Raw genomic sequence first — 22,108 nt, 5'->3', positions numbered from 1 at the left:
TGAGCCTGGAAGAGATCCCTAGCTTATTGAAGACACTGCTGTCCTTCCAGCTGTCAGGTCAGCTCCATCTATACCCCCATCCCTGGGTGCAAAGCAACTTTGAGGGTGTCTCCAGGAACTTTCCTTTTGGGCTCTTGGCTTCCTTCACTTATCTTGAAAAGAATGTACTATAATCAGGAGTTGCACACAAATGCCTCCAAGGAGTGTCCAGTAGTGTTTTGGGAAGTGGATTGGTATGGGGGACAGGGGAGTGGAAGGGGAAGTTCTTGCTCTGCTCCAACAGGCTATGGTGATGCGGAATGGTGACACTCTACTTGCCCAGGTCACAAAGGGGCATTCTCAATAACTGAGGGAGATGCATGAGTCATCCAGTGGAGGAGCAGTACCTGCTGGGTAGCCTGAGGGTCTGGTCCACCAGCCAAGGCTAGAAACTTGGCAAAAGCCTTAAGGCTGATGTAATTCCCGCTCAGTTTTGTAGCCAAGCAGGGCTTGCTGGATGCATCATCTGGGCCCACATCACACAGAAGTAGTTTCCTAAAGACTTCTCCTAAACTATACTCTGAGTGTTTGGGGTTGTCTTTAAGTAGGCCAGGGTGGTTTTAAGACCACTGTGTGGGAGCCAAAGTAGAAAGAGCTTTTATCAGGTAAAAGCTGATGGGAGACACTGGCTCCTCAGATCCTTGTTTCTCCCTCCACAACAGCCTTGTGACTCCCTTTGGGGAATCCCCTTACCCTACCAGTGATGGGGAGTCACATGGCTAATCTGTTTCTGGATTTCCAGCATGGTTGGGGACAGATTGGCGACTTGGGCTCAGCCATCTGGGCTGTCAGAACTGAGACCCAGTAGAGGGTGTTGAGGGACACGGTGCTGCCCAGACCCTTCTGGAATGCTGGTGCCAACCGGCTGCCTGATTCTGTGAGCATCCCTCCCCCCCACACACACATCTTGTGACTCTTCTCTTCTAGAATTGGCTGCCATGGCTTGGGTCAGGAGCTACAGCGCCAAATTGTGTGGAGAGAGGCTCCAACCCAAGATGTGTCACCTACTCACGCCACTTTGTTTTCTTAGGGAGCCACCTGACTTTTTAGCAGCACAGCACAGCCTGTCCTTATGTTGGACTTGGGGTTCCTGGTTAGATACCATCCTCTCGCTCATAGTTAGGGAAACTGAGGCACCTCAGGGCTTAGCTCTATGTCTCTGACCTCTGAGTACTTGAGGAGACTTAGTCGAGGGGATTATTTAAGCCTGAGGAGCATACCCACTCCCATTCTCTGGTTCTTGGGTTGGATGGTTGGCTGCAATTGGCTAAATCCACCATAGCTTGGGACTTCTGGCAGTTATGGGGAACACAAAGCTTAATCGGCTAGGATTTGTGGGGTGCTTCTTTGCAAAGCCCTAGGGTTGTATAGGTGCCCTTGACACTCACTGGGCCCCACTGTCTGGAGAGAAAGTTGTTTTTGGAAGAGGGATGTAGGGGTTCTAGATGGAAGAGGGGGGACAGTGAACCTGATGGCCCACTCCTCTCTGGCTGGCTGATGCTGCGCTGTCTTGAGCTTTTGGGTGCAGCTCTTTGACTAGGATGATGGCAGATGCTCCCTGGCAGGTTTCCCTTCTTTGGGCATCCCCAGAGGGGACCACAGGGGTGGAACCTGTACAGACTAGGCCAGAGCACACAAATTCTTGGGAAGTAGAAAAGGCATTATTTACAAAGAACATATTTAAAATACACAGGAGAAATAATCTCCAATGCAGGTGTGTGCCTCCTTGTCACTCCTCACTGGGGTCAGAGTCAAGGAGAAAGCCAAATTCACTTGAGGCTGCTCCTGAACAGACAGGAAGGGGGCTGCCCAGAGTTTAAAAATAAAAAGGGACCCCCCCCCTGGCCACCTCTGCTTGGAACAGCTGCTTGTGGTCTGGGCTCTTCCTTTCACAGTATCCATACTTGGAGGGGCCTTTATGACCCAGAGAGTTGGGGAATGTAACAGCCACTTACACTGCAGGGCACAGGATGTGTGAAAGGACCCTGGTCTCTGTCCAAGTTCTGGATGAGGGTAGAAATAGGAACATCGCTTCCAAGTGGCAAAGGCAGAGCTTCCTCAGGAAAAGTTCTTGCTTTTTTGTTTCTGGTTCCCAGTTCTGGGGAGTGAGAAGGACACATGTCAGGAGGAATGCTGACTACAGAGGTGGGACTGGTCCCGCCCTGGTCTCAGTCTGGGGACAGTTGTGCCAGGAACCTCTCCTTCCTACTGGAGAGGCTTGGTGGTTCTGAAGGGGCGTGATTCTGTCACAGACCCTTAGGGGTCTTTTTGAATGGTCTTTTGAGATGTAATTTACAAGATAGCTTTAAGATCGATGGTCCCCTGTGAGTTGCCGATGGTCCCCTGTGAGTTGCCCAGTGGAGTCTACCACCTGAATTGCCCATGCACATTCTTTCCCTTTATAGGAATCATAAGGCTCAGGGAACTTGTTTGTATATGGGTGGATGGGGACCAGGTCAAGAACTGTGTGGCTGGTGCCAGCCCTAGGGCTGGGGGGTCCGGGGTGCTAGGTGCCAGGCAGACACAGGCTCACCTTTTTACAGCCTCTGAGCCACATGCAGATCATAGTCGCTGTCCGAGGAGTTGTCAGGCTGGGTGGAGACACGATGCAGGGCCCCTTCCAGAGCTGGGGAAAGACACAAGGCTTGAAGCTACACAGAGCCCTTGGAGCTGAGTACGTTGGAAGATCACAGGAGCTTTAGTGACAGACCTGGATCCGTTTTGATCAAATCAGCCAAGCATTCACTAATGATGCTGAGCTTCAGGCTCCTGGGGCTTAATTGTTAGTGCCAGCATGGGAGCCTTGTGTACAGGGCTCCTACAGCCATTTAGTAGCTCTCCTCTGGCCCAAAGGAATCCAAGGAGCCTCAATTACCATCCAACCCCTCAAGGAGCTGCAGAGAAACAGGCCCATTAGGTCGCAGCAAGGCTGGGGTTAATGGCATCCATCCAAGCGCATTCTTCTCTGTAGATGAGTGGTTCAAAGTCTCAAAGGGGCCATGAAGCCTGTGAAGCCTGCTGGGATGTGCTGTCAAATGGGCAGTTTGATCTCCTACCCCCTGAATCCCCCCTTCTGTATTCGGACAGCCGTAAGAGCTTCAAGGTTATCACGTGGTCTGTCTCAGCAGATCCACCCGCCTCTGTTGCCTGGAGCAGCCCCCTGCCGCTCACCTGGATAAGCAGACAGGTGGGAGTTCCTGGGGGGCTGGCTGTATTCATTGTCCACGTGGGAGGCTGCGGAGTTCTCAACTTGGGACCTCACAGTTGCCGTGTGGTTGCGATGGAAAGACACTGAGCAGATGAAGGAGATAGTGTCAAACTTAGACTTGCTGCTCTGTCCTCTTCCATCCCCAGCAGGTGCCCAGAGCTTAACTTCCTGTTTCTATTAGGTCATGGGGGAGGACCAGGGAGGGTACCCATAGCCCTTTCAGGACATCTCTCTGTCTATCCTTTTTCCCTGGGGTGGTTCTTGGTAGCAGGGTTGTCTGCAGACTTTTGGAGCAGCTGGAGGTTGGCCAGCAAACTGGTGAGGTGAGGCCTTCAGTGGGTCAGTCAGTCAGTCATCAAGTATTTACTCACCAGGGGCTTGGAGCACAAGTGATAGGAAGATATATTCCTTGCCATCCAGCTGTTGAGGGGTTTTATATAATTTTGTTTTTAAAGGACTAGACAACACAGGGCCTTCTCTAAGGATTTGGCCTTGGACTTGTAAAGGAGAGAAGACTGGAATGGGAGGTAGGAGGGTGCCATGTTTCTATTTATTAGGGTGGCTCTGACTGTGGCTGAAAGGAGAGAGGGGAGGGGTAGGGCTGGCTGTGTCAGTGTTCTGAAACTGGTCCTTTGAAGTTGTCCCATGATAAAACTAGCTTGGACAACTCTTCTCAGTGTCTCTCTGCTTTGGAGATAAATGATGCAAAAATGTCTGTGAAGGATCTGGTAAGTCCTGAAATGAAGACCCATTAGGTTTGCTTAATTCAGAGTTTTCCATATCTGTTTGATTGTGGGGTACTCTTTTGTGAGTCCTGCCTGTCAGCATCCTTGGTCCTGTGTTGGGGCATGCTGCCCAGGGAGGCAAAGGATGTGTGGTCCCCTGGTCAAATCATTTCAGAGACAGTGAAAAAGACAAAGGGGACACCATTGTGCCTGAGGCTTCAGAAGCAAAAATCACTGAGCCATCTGACCCATGAAGAAGCCTCGGGCCTCCTGGTGTGGGGACATCTCTTAGCCACAATCACACCTTTGCAGAGTGTGGTAGAGATCAGAAGCCTCCAGCAGCCACTGCTCAGAGATCTTGACTCTGGTGGCTGAGGCGGTGGTTGGGGTCGGGGCACATCTGGGGACACTTACCGTTCTGGTTCATTCCCGTGGGGCCGATCCACTGGCGCTGCTTCTTCTGGCGAACTGGAAGACAGATAGGAAGCACATGAGGCTGGGGAGGAGAGGCAGGACTGAGGAAGGGAGGGAGGAAGGGGGAGAGGAGGTACAGGTGCCCTGAAGGTAGGGTGCTGGGTTCTAGCCCTCTAGTCTCTCAGGCCTCAGCTTTCCAACTGGCTAGGGAGGAAAAACGGAACCATTAGATGCCAGAGGAGAGTGCCATGGATGGTGTGGAGGGGGCTGATTTCCCAGAGACACAACTAGAGGTGTTTAGGATCAGATCAGACCTAGGCAGGCATTTGGGACCCAGCACGGCCCACGTGCATTCTCAGCATCCCTGATCTCCCTTCCTTGCCTCCGAGTAATTTTCTCCTGAGTTCTCCAAGGCCAGGCTGACAACCCCCTGCATTTATAAGGTATGCAGCTACCCATTTTGTAGATGGGGAAACTGAGGCTCAGAGGGAGGTGGTCAGTGTTACAGCAGCTGACATATGATGGAGCTTGGACTGGGTCACGTGTCTCCTACTGTCAGAGGCTGTGCTGATGTTCTAGCTCTGGGCCTCTGCAATCCAAAGAATGGCTATGGCCTTTATCTGGCTTGTAGTGGGCCTCAGTTGGACTCAGGCGTGGGTGAAGGAGGGCATGATTTTCTTGACTTTCCATTACTCTGGGCAGAAAAGGGTCAGTGGGCAGGAGGGAGAGACTGGGTGGTGAGAGGGAGGTGGCTCAGGTACTGGTACCCACATTTCTTCACCAGCTTCTTGTAGGCAAGAGGGCCACACACAACCAGGAGCACTGCCAGGAGCACCAGGGCCAGGATGATGCTTGCCACTGTGCCTGCGGCCGGGCCTACTGGGTTTGGATCCTGGCCTGGGCAAGGGGAGGGCATTGATCAGTCCCAGACCTGAGGGCATGAAAGCTGTCCTCTCAGAGGACAACTGCTGCAGCCTGATTTCCCCAGCACCCCTGCTCCTCTCACAAATCCACCAGCATATGCAGAAGGGAATTATCTACTTGACTGTACCTTTGTCCATCTTTAGGAATCTCTGCAACCCATTCATCTACTGTCATTTGTCGTCTATAGTTAATCAGGTATCATTTTCCGCTCTTGTTATCAATGAATAGCTTCTGCCATTTGCTACTTACAGGTGATTAACTTTTCATCGTCTACCATCAGGTACCCACAAATGACTACAATAGCCAGTCAGCCCTCTAACTATCCATCCATCCATCCACCCATCCATCTGTCCATCATCCATCCTGCCATCTATCCACCCACCCACCCATCCACTGATCCATCACCTCTCTTTTATTCATTATTCAATTACTGTTCATGTAGCAAATATGTACCACCCACCCCCTGATTGTCTAGCTTCTACCCTGGGAGAGCAGGCTGCCTGCGTAATCTGCCTGTGGACTTACCCCGTCTCCTCTCTATTTTTCACGCTCATTGCTGTCTAAGTAAGCACTCTTGCTCCCCGATCCCTATTTGCCATCCTTTTCCTGGGCTCTAGAATACTCTGTCTACCTCCTGGGGCCTGTCCTTCAGAGACATGCTCACTGATCAGTTCCCAGAAGGCATGTCCAGAGCTGCCCTCTGCCCACTGTGGGCTGCAGTAACTCACATGTGATGAACACCTTCCTGCAGAAGGCTTTTTTCTCCTGAAGTGCGTAGCATCGGGAAAGCTTCTCCTGGGGACAGGTGAGCCCTCGGGAGGTCCCACTGGCATCGAGCATGTGAAAGCTGATGAAGCGGCCACACTGCTGCTCCTGGCACAGCTCCTCCCACCGTCCTTGGCCTCTGGCCACAGGGCTGTCACACAGGGCTGCCCACCGCGTGCCCTGGCGTACCTCCACAGTACCCTCACACACACCGCTGCCCCCCACCAGGCGGCTCTGCACCTTGGGCTGGAAACCTGGGGAGGAGAAGCAATAGATGAGGTGGCAGACTTGGCAGGAGCCTGCATGCCAGGAGGCACCTTGGGGGCCTCCAGCATTCCTCCTTCTGACATCCCCTCTGGTACTTCCCTGGGCAAGCTGTGTCCCCAGGGCCTCTGGGCAGTTGCTGCCAGCCATATCGAGATGCATCAGCCCTTTCAGAAAGAAGCTGGCAGGGTGGCAGTGCCTATTGGGCAGCAAGTCAGCGCCCATGCCAGGTGGAGGTAAGAAAAGAGCATAGGAAATTAGCTCTACCCTGGCCCACTTTCCTCTTAGAAACACCCTCTCATTCTCTTGCTGCTCCTTGGGAAGAGAGAGGGCTTTTGGGGGGCGGGGGAAAACAGGCCCAGGATGGGGAAGACATGCTCCAAGTCCTGGCACTTCATGGGTAGGACTGAACCCAGGAATTCTGCTGCCCAGGTCCTGTGTCCTGAGAGCCAGACTTTTAGCTGCTCATTTCTGCTCATTAGGATGGAGCCTGGGAGTCCATAGCAGAGGCTGCTATATACTCAGTTCAGACAGAGTTGTGATCTCACCAGCTTTGGCCTGTTTCCATGGCAACAACACTCATCTTCAAAGTCCTAGTGAATCTTCTATTTACAAGAAACTTCAAAGGCAAGACCCTGCATATGGTTTTGCAGGCAGTAGCCTGAGCAAGGGCTCCTAGCTGAAGGGAGTCAGCCCAAGCCTCCTCATCAGGCCAAGACCCTGGGGAGCTGCTTCTGCCTGGAAGGGGCAGTGTTTCACCAATCCTAGTGGTCCAGAGCCATGCTTCCTACATTTGAACAGGAATCACAGGGATCACTCTGAAACCAGACTCAGATTAGGAGTCTGGGGAGGGGGGCAGGACTTTGTTTCTAACCAGCTCCTAGGTGATGCTGTTGCTGCCAGCCAGAGACTGCACTTTGGGTAGCCAAGGCTTAGATAGCAGGTCCTGGATTGACACTGATTGAGGGGAAATCCCAGCTAACACTCTGTGATATCTGGGAAACTGAACATCTCTGAGCCTCAGCTTCCTCATCCATAAAATGGGAATGGTACTAGCTTCCCCCTTAAGGTGGCTGTGAAAATTAAAGAATGCCTCTCAGTGGTTCCCATGCCAGGTAGATGTTCGTGAATAAAGTCCAGTCTACTCAGACACTTCTGGTGACAGGGACCCATCACCTCCCTAGGAATGCCATGCTGAGTCTCTTCAATTTCATCCACTGGTCCTTGTTTGGCCCCTGAGGGTCCCACAGTCTCAGCTTCCCTCTCTCTCCTCCCCTCAACCACACAGTACCACTCAGGCCCTGGGCAGACTGCCTTCCTCGGTGGGGTGACTCTGGTTTTGCCCTTTGCAGATAGGCTCTGATGCCCAGGCCTTAGGGACCTCCTGCCCTTCAGCATCCCTCAACCTGGTCTCTGAGGACTTGCACACTCCCCACCTGCAAGACTGGGCCCTCCAAATGCTCTCTGCTTTTGCCCAAGCCTCAGCCTTCTCCCCTTTGCTACACCAGACTTGTGGGGAGACCCTGCCTTTCTCCACTTGCTCATGTGGCAGCTGGGCAAGCCATTCCTCTGGGCTGGGTCAGTGTCACTGTGCAGATTCCCAAGGCACTGAATGTGAATCCTTCCCACCATATCCTATTCTACTTCTTAGAGGGCAAGGCTCAGGCCTTGACATCCCTTGGGTTTTTCTATAGGGCCTCTCAAGGATTGTGTGCTGTACTTCCAACCATCTGACCATGACCAGCCCTAGGGAAGCAGGAGGCCCCATGGGGCATAGCCCAATCCCACTGACCTGAGCAGACAAGGGCAAGTTCCTGGCCACCCTCCTGGGGCTGGGTTTTCCTGAAGCATTGTGGTAGGGAGGCACAGCTGGAGTCCTGGATCTTCCATCGAATTGGCAATGGGCTCCTCCCCTCCACCACACCAGCACTGTCTGTTCCGCCTGTTGGCTCTGGTGGGCCTGGTGCTCTGGCTGCTTCAGTCTGTGGCAGATGCTTCAAGAAGGAGCCACACTGGAGGGCACTGCAGATGAGGTTCTCCAGGTCCTGGGGTCTGTCCTGGCCCTCATAGAGGACGGTGCCTCCCAGACTGCCACTGTAGAACTCCACCACGCCAGCACACCGTAGTCCCCCTGGCCCTGCCACCAGCTGCAACCTAGGGGGAGCTGGAGGGAGCAGGAAGGGGCAGACCTGAGTGCTGATGCCTACTAGCACTCCTTGCTGTTTGGCCCCAACAGGTAAATGCTGATGTTTGGGAGGTGGTGAGTCCCAAACAGGGCATATGACTGACACCCTAGAAATTTCCACTGGGATTCGAATGCAGCTGGGCCTCTGGGAGTTTTCTTTGATAGATCTGTCCCTTCCCTCCTTTGGTCCCCACAAGACCTCAGAGCCCTCTTACCTGTGGGTTCTGGCATGGTTGTGGGTGGGGGGCTTGTGGGTAGAGGTGTTGTTCTTGGAGGCTCTGCAATGAAATGCTCTGGTGAGGAGGGGGTGGGATAAGGAGGGAGCAAGGGGAGGGGAGAAGGAAAAAATGAGGGTATGGGGGGGCAGCAGTAACAACAGTAAGACTTGGAGCCCTGCCAAAGAAGCCCCACGTGACCCTCACAGTGTCTCCCAGCCTGCTGTGAGGCAGGAGTCTGCACTTCACAGACAAAAAAATGGAACTGCCAGGGGGACACTGAAGTTGGCATTTGGCAGAACAAAGTCCTGTTTTTCCATCCTATCAGATAGGTGCTAGTGTCTTCTTGGCCTTCCCCTGCCAGTCCCCCTCTAATCTGGGAGCCCATTCTGTTCCACCTGACTGCTCAGGCCCCAGATCACAGATCCCAACAGGCATCGTCACCCACCTAGGCAGATCAAACTCATTGGGGGACACTGGGCTGGTGAATATATGCTGCAGTTGGAGAAGGACCCTAGGGTTCCATGGCAGATGATCTGGTTCTGGGTTCTGTTGAATTGAGAGGAAGCGACCAGGATGAAGACATCCCCACAGTGCAGCCGCTGGCAGACTTTGCTGGCCTGAAGAGTAGCCTGCCGTGATCCTTCCTGGTGCTCCAGGCTCTGGCCCCAGCTCCAGCTGCACACAGTGTGCCACAAGTGCCTAGTAAAGATCTCCAGCTTGCCCTGGCACTTTGAGTGGGAGCCAGTTAGCCTCACCTGTAAATCTGGACAAAGAGGTAGATGAAGGGGTCAGATGAGGGGGTCCAGGGAGGGAGGGCTCTCCTCAGAGTCCCACTGCTCCCTCCCTGCCTGAGTCCTCACATCCAGCCTGCCTTTTGGGGCATGGCAGGGACTCTAGAAACTCAGGCTGTGGCACTCAGTTGGCTCTGAAGCTGGGGAAATCGGAGTAGATGTTCCCAGCACCTCCTTCCAGCAGAATCTTCCCATTCCTGGAAATTCTGTTCAGTCTGAGATGGGGCCTGACATGTTTTTGTTTTAACTTTTTAAAATCTATTTTATGGAGGTACAATTTTCATACAGTGAAACGCACTCATTTAGAGGGTTGACAAGTGTATACAAGCACACAGCCACCACCATAACGTAGAAACAGAAAGTGTCACCCAGAAATTTCCTGCATGCTGCTCGACAGTTAATTCCCCGAATCCAGCCTCAGGCAGCCACTGATGTGATTCTGTCACGAGAGATTAGTTTTGCCTGTTCTACAATGTCGTATAATTAAATAGAATCACAGAGCAAGGTTTTTTTTTTTTTTGGTCTGGCTTTTTTCACTCCACGTGTATTTATGTCTTTGAGACTTATTCACATGGCAGCTTATATAATTTCTTTTTATTGCCAAGTAATATTTCACTGTATGGATTTGCCACACTTGTTTTCCACATACTAGTTGGGCTATTTCTAGGTTTTGCCTGCTATGATTCAAACTGCTGTAAGTACCCATGCACACTCTTTGTGTGGGCCTCTATTTCCGTTTCTCTTGAGTGAATACCTAAAAGCAGCATTGGTAGGTCATAGGCAGGTATGTGGCTTTTGTGATTTTGTAAAGCTCCATGGGGGTAGACGTCCAGTGGCTCGTCAGTATCTGTGGGGGATTGGTTCTAGAACCTTCCATGGTACCAAAATCCATGGATGCTCAAGTTTCTTATATAAAATGGTATAGGAGCAGGGATGTAGCTCAGTGGTAAAGTGAGAGCCTAGCATATACAAGGGCCTGGGTTCCATTCCTAGCACTGCAAAATAACAAAATAAAATGGCACTGTATTTGCATATAACCTACACACATCATGCCCCATATGCTTTAAATCATCTCTGTATTATTTATCATCTTAACACAATGTAAGTGCTGTGCAGATGGCTGTTATACTGCATGGTTTAGTAATGATAGCAAGAAAAAAAGTCTGTAAATGTCCAGAGGTAATCATCACAGGCCTCCTACATTTTTGATCTGCACTTGGTTGAATCCACAGATAGAGAGTGCTGACTGTATGTGTGTGGGTGTATTTGCATAAGAGCTTCTGGAAGGAGCTGCCTGAGGTATGGGAGTGGGAGGAACTGGACAGATGGGGGACACAGGTGGAAGTGAGACTCTTCACTGCCGGCCGATCTTTCATTTAAATCTTTGAGTCTGGCAAATGTATTGCTTATTCAAGACAATTTTTAAAATGTGTAAGGCTTTTCTAGGGGATTCTGGGGTGGAGGTTTTTCCTGGCTGGGAGCCACTGATCAGGCTGCCTTGTTTATCCTGCCAAGGAAAACGTGTGGGCCTAGAGGTCAGGGCAGGGGCTTGCCACAGTCATGGTCACAGTCACAGGCTAATTAGATGCAAAACAGGTTACGCCCACGACCTTTCATTCTCAGAAGGCTCTGTGGGGTTTGTGCCCAGCAAGCAACTCACTGACTGCTCTCCAGGAGAGAGGTTTTTTCCCCATTTCACTGGTGGGGATTCAGAGAGCAAGCAACTTGCTAGAGCTCAGAGCTAGGATGACAGCATGGAGTCTGGATCCTGGCCCAGGGTCTGCCGGGTGTCGGCAGGACCTTCCAGCCTTATTTCTTCCCAAATAAACTCAGTACAATGTTATTCTAGGAAATGTGAAAAAGTAGTCTGTGGTGAAATGAGTTGAAAAGGTTAAATGCTGAGTTAAAAATATTTAACATGTTTCTTAGCTGCAGGACTTCTCAGAGCCTTCACTGAACCATTGTGCACTGGCAATCTCCAGTGGGTAACGCAGTGTTGCTCCTCACCCTTTGCCCAACATGTTCCATGGAACCCTGTTTGGGAAACTCTGGCCTTAGGCTTAAAGTCCAACCTCCAAGTCTAGGCACTGAACGTACTTTGCAACCTGGCTCACCTTTCTCTGCAGCCTAGCTGCAAATGTGTTTGATCGTGGAAGGCAAAGGCCCCTGCTAGGAAACAGGACTTTGTAAGATGCATTAATTTTGTTTTAATTTTAATTTCTTTTGATGGTACTGGGGCTTGAACTTAGGGACTTAAGCTTACTAGGCAGGCACTCTACCACTTGAGCCACTCCATCAGCCCTTTTTTGTGTTGGGTATTTTTGGGATAAGGTCTCATGCACTATTTGCCTGGTGCTGGCTTCGAACGGTGATCTCTTGATCTCTGCCTCCTGAGTAGCTAGGATTACAGGTGTGAGCCACTGGCACCCAGCTGTAAGGTGCATTTATAGGCCAGTGTGTCTTTTGCATATGGAAAGGGGGTCATAATAATCATCATGAGAACTAACATTTGTGTGGTGTTTTATGACCATCAAGGGCTGCCACCTGCATATGGGCATCTTCCATGCGCACATCTGTGGACGTGGGGGTGTCTCAGCATGAGGTGGGGTTCATTTTGGTGGAGGTGACAGCTTCTTCATCAGCAGGTCCCCCTCCAGCTCTTGCCCTGCCCCAGGCCTCCCTTCACGTGGCTGTTCCTTACCTGGGCTGCCCAAACTGGACCCGAGGCAGGAAGTGACTGTGGAAAGGAGAGAGAGGAAGGTCAAGATGTGAAGCCTCATGATCCCCCTTCTCCCCACTCAACCCACCTACAGCTTGAGCAGTGGCCCTGGCTGACCCCTTACCGCACTGTCATGGGGTTTTGGTGCAGGGATTTTCATTCCACAGTTTGAAATTTCTAAGAGATCATGAAATCAATTTAGTGGATTGTGACCATCAATTTTTCTCTTTAAAAAAAGCTTTGCTTTCTAAATGAATATGCAGTGAAATTGATCTTTTTTTAGTGCATGATTCTGTGAATGTTAACACATTTGATATGTGTGACCTCCATCCTAAGCAAGATACACACCAGTTCCATCGCCCTAAGGGATTCTTCACACTACCCTCTTTGCAGTAATACAACCATCATTTTCTTAAAAATGAAAGGGAACAGAATAGAGACTGTCAGCATGCACCGTGAGACTTCCGGGCGGTGAGAATCGCTTTTTGTGAGTTCGGGATTGCAATGTAAAAGTGCCCCATGTGTAGCTTTCACTCAAAAATGTTTAACCCCAGAGTTCTAGGGAACTGAGCAATGAGCCAGAAAGGGAACTCAACACAACATTTGCTCCTTTCTAGTATTCCCAAGGCAGGATAAGAACATCAGCAGCTTATCTGTAACAGCTCCCAGCTCTAGTGGAAGAAATCACAGCCCTAACAGATGGAAGGACTTGCCCATGAGGGCAAGGTGGCTTGGCTCCCCAGCTGGTGAAGGAGCCGTCATCATCATCATCATCACCACCACCACCATCACCATCATCACTATTGCCACTGTCATTGTCACCATCACCACTGCCATCATCATTGCCATCCTACCACAGGTCAGTGAACCAAGGGTTGTGTACACCATTTTGGAGGGTTTCACCTCCTCACAGCCCTGTCTAACTATGAAGCAGAGAAAAAGTGGCCTAGACTTGGGCACTGGACTGAGCACAGTGGCCTCTTACCTGTTTCTAGGAAAGGAGGTGTCATGTAGGTGGGGCTGGGATGGGGAAGGAGCTCCTTTGTTCTCAGAGCCCCCTCCTCATGTTGCAGACACCCTAATTCCATCTGTCAGACTCAGGCTTGCTTTTCTGTTGGAAGCTGGGAACAACATTTAAGCCAGAGAGACTACTTCATATAGGAAGCAGCTGTGTTTCCATTGCTTGGAAGAAAATGTCACTGGTTCTTGAAAAACAGCAGTGTTTTAAAAGACATTTTTGCCTGAGTATGCTCAAGCTGGTGGTAGAACTTTAAGGGGTGAAGTGTACCCTCCACTGCCCATCTCCCAAGCCAGGACTCCTTGTAGTCATTGCAGCTTTATGATAAGTTAGCTCCCTGATCTTTGAAAGATCCCATCACAGTTGTCCTAGGAATAGTGGGGCTTGGAAAGAGATAGTTATTCTTGTGATAGGTCTGGAGCAATGGCCGGAGCTCTGGCTTGGGTGGGAAAGGATGGTCCAGCTGTCAATCATCTAATGTATTGCAGTGGGTGGGGCAGCCTCAGGAGAGGATGTGGTGTAGAAACTAGCAAGCACCATGAGAGAGGAGGCTGGAGGCTCTTTGTCCTGCCTCACCTGTCAGCCTAACCTCTCACTCCTATTTACCACTTGTCCTGGCTCCCCAAGGGGCTGAAGCAGTTTACCTTTAGAGAGTCGTTCCTTTGGCTAAGTTGTGAGGGCCAAGGCAGTTTGAAGTGTCTACAGGGAAAGCAGACACTTAGATCTGTCCTTTGCTGTTCTACAACACAGGACCAGTTTTAAGGCACTGATAATTATCCAGTGCTCTGGATCTGAGTGCCAGCTCTGTCACTTCCTGCCTGGGGACCTAGAAAGCAAGTGTCTTAGCCCCCTGTGAAACTTGGCTTCCTTGTTCATAGCATGGGATGTGTACAGGCTCCCCATTCTGGCAATGTTGAGAGGAAATTCTCTTTGTGAGAGACTCAGCCCAGTTTCTCCCTTTCCTGGGCTCAGAGCTCAGTGCTCAGAGCTCAGAGTTGGGGTTACCATTCTTTGGTGGTCCAGGCCTGGGAAAGGTATGGCCAAGACTGTAGGTCTCCAGGGAGCATTTCCAGTGGGAAAATTCCCTGTCTGGAAAACACAGAGGACCACACTATAGGGTTCCCCACCTCCCTTTCCCACTTGGAAACCTCACATTCCTAAAGTCATCATGTCAACACTCGATATTAACAGAAACTACCAATGACTGTTCACCTGCTGCATACTTGGTATTTGAGGTGGATCAGGGTTGGGTTGTGTTCATCCAGGTGCAAGTTGTAGCACCTGCATTCAAACTGTGAGTCAGACTTGGAAACTGATGCCCTGAATTCTCAGCCACCCAATTGCACCTCCAAGATGCCAAGGTCAAAGATGAAGAGATGATCACAACCTGACGCTGAAGCCCCTGGGGAAGGGACTCAGCCTGACTGTACTGTGGGTGTCCCAGACAATAGCACGGGCCCTGTATTGCACTGCTGAGAACATTCTCAGGAAAGACCAAAGAAGCTGAGAACCAAATACAACTCTAAAAAGAAAGTGCTCTGTTGAGAAGGTGTGTCTGTGTACTCCAGGGCGTGGCCTCCTCTGGGTGCCTGTCTGATCCTCAGATGAGGATCTGTCACGATCACCATCACCACCATCACTAACACCATCGCCATTGCCACCACCATCTCCATCACTGTTGTCATCATCAGCTTCATCGCCATCTCCATCACCAGCAACACTTAGCTTTCGCTCGTCTAGGCATTTTATACCTTACCTCTCTCAATCCTCACCACAACGCCTGAAGTAGGTATTACCATTTTTGATCTAGTTTTAATACATGAGGAAACCAAGAGGGTCGATAAGTTGTTGAAGGAGCTAGTGGCACAGAGGCTGTGCTCTGCCCACTGGGCCAAGCTGCCTCCCTTCCCTTTGGAGGGAAGCCTACAATGCTCTGCCGTGTTTCGCCAATCCCCACATACTCCTCCGGGCATATGATCTTGAACAGAGAAAATGAACTGGTGATTCTGTTCAATCCACAAAACATGCCACGGGAAGATTTAACCTTGACCTTCCCTGTGCTGTCAGCAACTCACTCAACCTCTCTGGGCTCAGTTCGCTCGTCTGTAAAATGATGAAGTTAGGTTCCATGAGCCTTCACCTTCCTCTCTGTTCTATGACCTTTAGTTCCTACCAGATCTCAGTGTCTGGGAGAGGGAGGGCAGAGGTGGCCGGTGAGGTGCGAGGCTGGCCCGGAGTGCTTATTCTTTGCCTCTCCAGAGATGCTTTCAGGCTTTGACTGACCACAACCTGTTTTCATTCTTTTAGCTGCTTCCCACAGGTGTCAGGGCAACCTCCAACAACCCCTGAACACTGCAGGCTGAGCTAAGTCTCTCCACAACCTTCTCTGTTCCATCTTAGTCTTGTTCCACCCTTTCTGGAACTCCTGCAGCCTGTGGCCCAGGCTGTGCTCTAAGATCCTTGAGCCCACAAGGGACAGGAAGCACTGAAACATCAAGCCAGAGTGACAGGGCAGGAATGAGAGAACTCTCCAGGACCTTTCCCTGCCACCCACTCCCCAAGCCTCCACAATTTAGGGTGTGAACTGAGCCAGAGAGAGTCGGCAGGCCTTCCCTATCCCCAGCCTGTCTTTGTCACTGCATTTGTAGAAATGTAATCATTTTGAGGCTGCCTGCTCTGACAAATCTGGGTGAGGCTCAGAATTCCTGAGTGCAGCTCTGGAGCATCTACCACCTCATCCTCTCCCACCAGCCGATATTTAGGATGATGCTCGCTTTGGCCCTCTGTCCTGCATCCCACAGCCTGCATCCACCATGGATGAGTTTTATTTGTTCTGCTTGGTGCTTACATTTTTTCAGTCAACTTAAAAAAAAAAAACAAAAAAAACTTCCTTTTAAAAATTTAACAAGATTCAGATGTTTTTGAAAACTAGAACGCTCTAGCTGCATCATCAGGGACCCCAGGCAACAGCCTGTGCCTTTTGCATTTTGGTTTGCCCCATGTCATCTTTCTTTCTTCCTGCAACTGGAGAGCCCTGGCTTTAGACATGTGATGTCACCTGCAGTGAAACATACAAATCACCACACTAAGTGGAACATGGCAGGATCATAAATAGCCTCCCATTTGTTCAGGTTCAGATTTGTGAACCAAATGTGCTCGTCAGAATTTACAAGCCGTTTTCTGGGTTTTGGAATTGCTGATGAGTGTTGGTGGGTCTGTGTGATGGATCCGCTTTGCAGGTGACGAGGCTGCGGCCTTGCATGGTGGTGAGTATGCTGCAGAGGCAGAATTCAGCCCAGGACAGCTGGCTGCAGATCGTACCCCAACCCCTGCCCCCATTCAGAGGCCCTGCCTGGCGTTTACAGGGAGATCAAAGCAAGAGTATGACTGGCTTAGGATCAGGCATCAAGGTCACAGGGAGGGGCTGGGACATTATTGACAATAATAATACTGGTAGCACTCCTACAAGCCCCTGCAAAACCCAGACTGAGGGTTTCTCATGAAAGACTCTATTTCTTCCCCAAAGCCTCATACGAGCAGGTCTGTTGCCCGTCTTCCACAGACAAGGAAACAGGCTGACTGCTTTTGTGTGATTTGGAAATCAGACATTCCCTTTTCTTTATAAATGATGATCCTCTGACTTGGAAGGTCAGAAACCCCCACTTTTCTGAGACAAAAATGAATAACAAAAACCAAAATGTCATGGGTGGAGCCATGTCTAACTTGAAACTGGGTCAGGAATTCCAGGAAACAAAGATGGAAAAAACAACTAAAATTTTATGTTTTGGGTGGAGCATCAGACGAAGCAGGTTATGTTCGGAGACTTTTTCTGTGTCAAAGACAGAATTACCCAGGTTGAGCCAGGTGAGGCCGTGGGGATGGAGCCACCAGAGAGACTGCAGATTCTGGTTTGTGTCTGTAATCTCACTCTCCCAGGGCCAGGGTCCATATACACACAGTGCATGGTGGGCAGAGTGGCCTTTGCTATTTCAGTGATTACTTTTCTCTCTCCTGGTGTCTAACTGAATTCGCATGAGTTTCATGCCATTTCTGTGTCTCCATTATCAAGCCTTCCTTTTTTTTCAGACCTTCACATATTCCAGTACTCAGTCACATATAGCCGCTCGTATTGCTCCCCACAGCCTGGTGAGGAAGAGACCGTGCCCCATTTTCAGATCAGAAAACCCAAGTTCAGAGAGGCTGAGTGACTGATGGTAGAGTCAAGACAGAAGCTCCATCTCTTCTGCCTGACAGGGCCCCATGGGGTCCTTCTTTGGTGCAATTTACATGTCACTGCAGACATGGGGATGCATGCAGTGATGGATGGAGTGTTGCCCAGATCTGGTGTGTGTGATGGACACACAGCCTGTACTCCATGTGCCTTCTCCATTCTGAAAACTTCCGAGTTCCCAAATGCATCTGGCCAGGGCTCGGGAGGAGGGCTTCAGGCCCAGCAGAGACAAGAGTCCTCTGCTTCTGTAACACTCTCCAGTTCCTGGGAGAAAAGGGTTCCCTAGGCAGTGGAGCTGCCGCTTGCTCCCACAGGCCTATGAACCCAGCAGCTCTCTGCTGGATTGCTGCTACCCGGGCCCACAGGGCAGGCTCATCCACTTCCTTCAAGCATGAGCTCAAATGTTGTCTTCTTGTGAGACCCTCTGAGCCCTTTGGAGCCATATGCCTCCCTCCCCAGCCCGCCTTCATCTATCTGCTCCCGCAACATGTGTGACCGTCTAGCATCCATGACTCCCTAGCTGATTTTGTCTCTTCTGTTTCCTCATTGCACCCCGGCCACTATGTCAGATCCCCCAGCACAGGGGTCTTGTCTGTCTTGTTCTCTGTCTGTCAGAGCAGGTACCTAATTAATACTTGCTCTCTCTGAATGAATCCACTGTAATTATTGCCATTCTCCTCTGAGGTAGGAGCAGTTATGGGTCCCCTGATTATTTATTTACTTTTGAGACAGGACCTGCTATATAGCCCAGGCTAGCCTTGAACTCACTATGTAACCCAAGCTGGTCTCAAATTCACTTATGTAGCCCAGACTGGCCTCAAACTCACTATGTAGTCCAAGGTGGCCTCCAACTGACTTTGTAAAGCAGGCTGGCCTCAAACTCCTGATTCTTCTGCTTCTACCTCCTAAGTGCTGGGATTACAGGCACATACCACGTTGCCCAGCTCAGCTCATGTTTTTTATAGCAGAGAAGGCTGCGACTTGAGTGGTTCTTGTCACTTTGGGTGGCCAAACAGAAATCAAATTCTATCTGCATTGCTACAAAGCCCCCCTGCACAGGGCTGCACTCACATGCGTGTGCACATAGCACCCATGTGCTTACAACATGTACATCCATGCACATAGAATAGATGTTCACTCAGTTTTGTCAGATCAAGTTGAATTCACTCCCTGGTCAATGTAGGGAAACTCCTCTGACCAGGCTCCACCAGTGAAGCCACCCAAACTTCCTTTGTGCCAGCTCCTTTGCCTCCAAGACCTCCACTTCCCACTGTGGGTTGCGGGGCCTCAGCCCTGTGGCCTGGGACAGTGGCTGGTGCCTGCCTCCAGTTGGAGATCCCACCCCTCCTTTGCGGCAGACACTCAGCTCTCTTGCTTACCCGTCTCCATGGCCTTCACCCTTGAGGTCCCATATGCCTGGCACCCTCTTCCCTCTTCTCTCTGGCTGGCTATTCTCATCCCTTGGGTCTCACCCTCCTTTGGGAGACCCAAAGGTCTCCCAGCTGAGACGGTCCTCAGAGTGTTCATTGCTGTTGATTCCTGTGTTGCACTCGCTGTGTTTCCAACTATGTATTTCAGATGTGTGATTCTGTCTGTCCTTTATTGAGTCTCCTCTGGAAGCCTGGCAGACCATGAGGCAGGGACACCTACCCTGGTCACTGCTGCCTCTCTGTTGCTGTGCACAGAGCTATATTTGTAGATGAATGAATGGATAAATGAACAGCCTGTGCGAGAGGCCTGGGGGACAAGATTGACAGCAAGGCGTGTGTCTGGAAAACTCTTTCCCATGCCATCCTACCTCACCTTGCTTCTTGCTGACACTGGTAATAATAATTACAGTTGTTATTATTAACGTTTATTAAGTACTTTACTATGTGCCAGGCATGGTAGTAAAACCAGACATGCATTGATTCATTTAATCCTCATAAATCTCTATGAAGAGCTGTTATTTTCAATTTACAGACGAGGAAACTGAGGCTTACAGAACTAGCCCAAGGGCAGCCAGCGGCAAATGGCACAGTGGAATTCACACCGGTTCTGGAGCTTCCCTGGTGGTAGTCTGAGCTGCCTCCCCACCGCACCCCAGCCGGGGAGGCCCAGGCGGGCTCTGATGACTGTGTGGAGCCCTGGCTTGCCACTCTTGCCCCAAGCAGTAAGTCATAACACCTGGGCCCAAAGGTCCTCCAGCTCTGATGCCAGCAGAGACTGTGGTGTCACCAGGGCTCTGGCACTGATATATCTCTTCTTGTAATGGCTCCAGGGTACTTGTGCTGTTGGTTCCCAGAGCAGGCCCTGGCCCTGGGCACCTACACCCTCCATGGCTGCATATCTACTAATGGAGGCTGTTGTTCTGCAGCTGTTCTCCAACACATGGGAACAGCTTTGGGGGCCTTTGCTCTTAGCTAAAGGGACAGAGAAGGGCTCCATGAGGGCAGGAGTGCTGGACTCAGCTCTGCTGCTGACTAGCTGCTCCTCCCTGGGCTTGCCACTTGCCTTTTCTGGGCCCCAGTTTTCCTCATGTAAAATAGGGATGATGGGCCCACCTATTTCCTATGCCGTTGTGAAGCTCACGGAAGAAAATGGCCTTAAGAGTACTTTGTGAGCTGTGACCCCCTGGACCAGGGAAGTGCTTATTATCCACTACTGCCGATGAACCATGTGCTCCTGAGGTTCCAGATGGTTCCAATGGGGGGAGAGGGGGCGGTGAAGGCACTGTTCCCAAGTCTTCTGGACTCTGGGTTACAAGGGGCTAGGGAATCTGCCAGGAGCCTCCCTCTGTGATGGGCTTCAGGAAGGATGGGCTGAAGAGCAGGACCCCCTCTACACCCAGCTGGGAGCTTGGCTGGGCCAGGCCTACCTGTCAGGTGGGATCTGAGGCCACAGGTAGGGGATAGGTGGAGGCTAAGTGCCTGCTCCCAGGTATCCATAGGACCAGAGGCGACAACAGCTGTGTTAGGGAAGGCAAGCAGGGGTCTGTCTCTAGACTGCTGACATTGGGACAGAGGCATTTTGAATCTTTTGCTGTACAAAGGTCATGCAAGCACGTGTGCACACGAGCACAGGAAGGTGCACACACAATTCTTATGCAGATTTACACACACACACACTCCCACACTCCCACTACACACCAGCTGCCTTAGGCACAAACTGAGGTCCTCCTTGCTAAGACCACAGGCCCCAGCCCTTTCCCTGCAAAGTGGGATGCCGTGACTCCTTCCTGTGTGTGCCTGAGTCCAGCATCTCTTGTTCTGTTACACCCTCAAGGCCTCCAGAAACAGTCAGATCCCATCCAGTCCCTGGCCCTACTCCCTACAGGCTGTAGATGGGGAGACCAAGGCCTGGAGAGGCTCAGGAACCCTTTGATGTCACATATGGTAGGGTTTAGAATCTAGGCTCAGGTCTCCAGGTCTAGCACGCACTTGCCTTCTGGCTTGCCTGTGATTTTCAGCATTGGCCCATGTCAGTGCCTGCCCAGCTGCAGAGTCCTGGGCCTGGAGCTGGATCCACTGCCAGCATCCCCTCCGGTCGTGACCCAGGGCTGCGTATGAGAGAAATTGGGCGAGGTGTGCTTGGCACTGTTCAGCTGTGTCCTCAGAGGGGTCATCTCTGCCTTGGGCCACACTACTTAGAGCAGAGCTCCCTCAGGAAATGACTTGTTTCACTCAGGTGAGTGAGTAAAGGCTGGGCACTCATGGGGAAACACTGCAGAGGGGCTGCATAGGACAGGGCTAGGTGACCTGACTCCCAGGCTGAGTCTGACTGGGGAAGGGTAGAGTAAGTCCTTGGCAGCACAGAGGAAAGCCGAGCAGGGGTGTGTGTGTGTGTGTGTGTGTGTGTGTGTGTGTGTGTGGTGAGATGGCAGAGTTTAGCAGGGCTGAGCTAGGGGTGGAGGAACAGACCTTCACAACACTATGGAGACAACATGACACTCAGGCCCCAGTGTCAGATCTGGGGAGAACAGTGACCTCTTCCTTGCACCCCCTCACACCCAGGTACCCTGACAAAACTGAGGTACTCACCCAGCATCCCCAGCAGGTACAGAGCGGTCAGTGGAGCTTGCTGAGAGCCCATGGGTGCGGCCTTCTCCTGCCTCAGCCTTGCAAGCGCAGCACCCGTGGGTGAGGGTGTCTGGCCCGCCTGGTGTCTCATTCTCAGGGAGGGAGGGGGCGGGGTAGGCAGGCGCAGGCAGGGGTGGGACAGGGAAGCAGGCTGTGTGGGGCCTGCGTCACTTGTGTTTGAAGTTGAACTGTCAACTTCTTCCTGGCAAAACCACCTGCCCCAGTTTGAATGGCGGCCTTGGCCTATGTAAGCTTCCTGGCCTAGGTGCTCAAGATTGGGACAGTGCCCTGCAACCCTCGAACAGAGTCAGGCGTCCTAGTGGGATGGGGCTGTAGAACAGGGACCATGAGATGGGTGCTACAGAAGGAAGAGGCCTTGCTCTAGGTGAGAGCAGGCCTGAGGGTGCAGTGGTGGACAGGGTGAGGACATGGGTCCTGTCCCACCCAGAGGCCTCTGAGCTGTGCTGAGGTGTGAGAGGTTGAAGTGGGGGGCAGGGAAGCACAGGACATCAGTTCTTGCTGTACCAGCCAAGCAGAAACTGCAGGCTC

At 51.3% G+C, this 22,108-nt stretch overlaps 1 protein-coding gene across 2 annotated transcripts; it reads right to left on the bottom strand.

Moving 5' to 3' along the window:
• Positions 1-198: 198 nt before the first annotated feature.
• Positions 199-21,646, bottom strand: Cd5 (CD5 molecule). Of its 2 annotated transcripts, XM_020184175.2 has the most exons (11): positions 21,521-21,646; positions 12,235-12,270; positions 9,188-9,505; positions 8,740-8,802; positions 8,132-8,503; positions 6,039-6,329; positions 5,158-5,283; positions 4,387-4,440; positions 3,211-3,330; positions 2,573-2,665; positions 199-2,137 (listed from the first exon to the last, which is right to left on the bottom strand). In XM_020184175.2, exons 1-10 carry the CDS (start codon positions 21,570-21,572, stop codon positions 2,577-2,579), a joined length of 1,521 nt encoding a protein of 506 aa, XP_020039764.2. In that variant the 5' UTR covers positions 21,573-21,646; the 3' UTR covers positions 199-2,137; positions 2,573-2,576. The 2 variants fall into 2 exon arrangements, with proteins under 2 accessions (XP_020039764.2, XP_073902702.1); XM_074046601.1 differs by lacking the exons at positions 12,235-12,270; positions 21,521-21,646 and adding an exon at positions 12,041-12,217.
• Between the last annotated feature and the right edge of the window lie 462 nt (positions 21,647-22,108).

The sequence above is a fragment of the Castor canadensis genome, chromosome 1 (genome assembly GCF_047511655.1).
Source record: "Castor canadensis chromosome 1, mCasCan1.hap1v2, whole genome shotgun sequence".
NCBI classification, from domain to species: Eukaryota; Metazoa; Chordata; class Mammalia; order Rodentia; family Castoridae; genus Castor; species Castor canadensis.
The sequence above is the reverse complement of the archived record's forward strand: the minus strand, read 5'-3'. Positions and strand labels throughout refer to the sequence as shown.

Bases quoted from the DNA above. Each gene is read 5' to 3' on its own strand.
- Cd5 (XM_020184175.2), bottom strand. From the start codon at position 21,572: ATGGGCTCTCAGCAAGCTCCACTGACCGCTCTGTACCTGCTGGGGATG. The intron at 5,284-6,038 runs GTGAGTTACTGC...CCCCTTGCCCAG, and splicing joins CAGGAAGGTGTTCATCACAT to GCCAGGATCCAAACCCAGTA. The intron at 3,331-4,386 runs GTAAGTGTCCCC...TCATCTGCTCAG, and splicing joins CACGGGAATGAACCAGAACG to TGTCTTTCCATCGCAACCAC.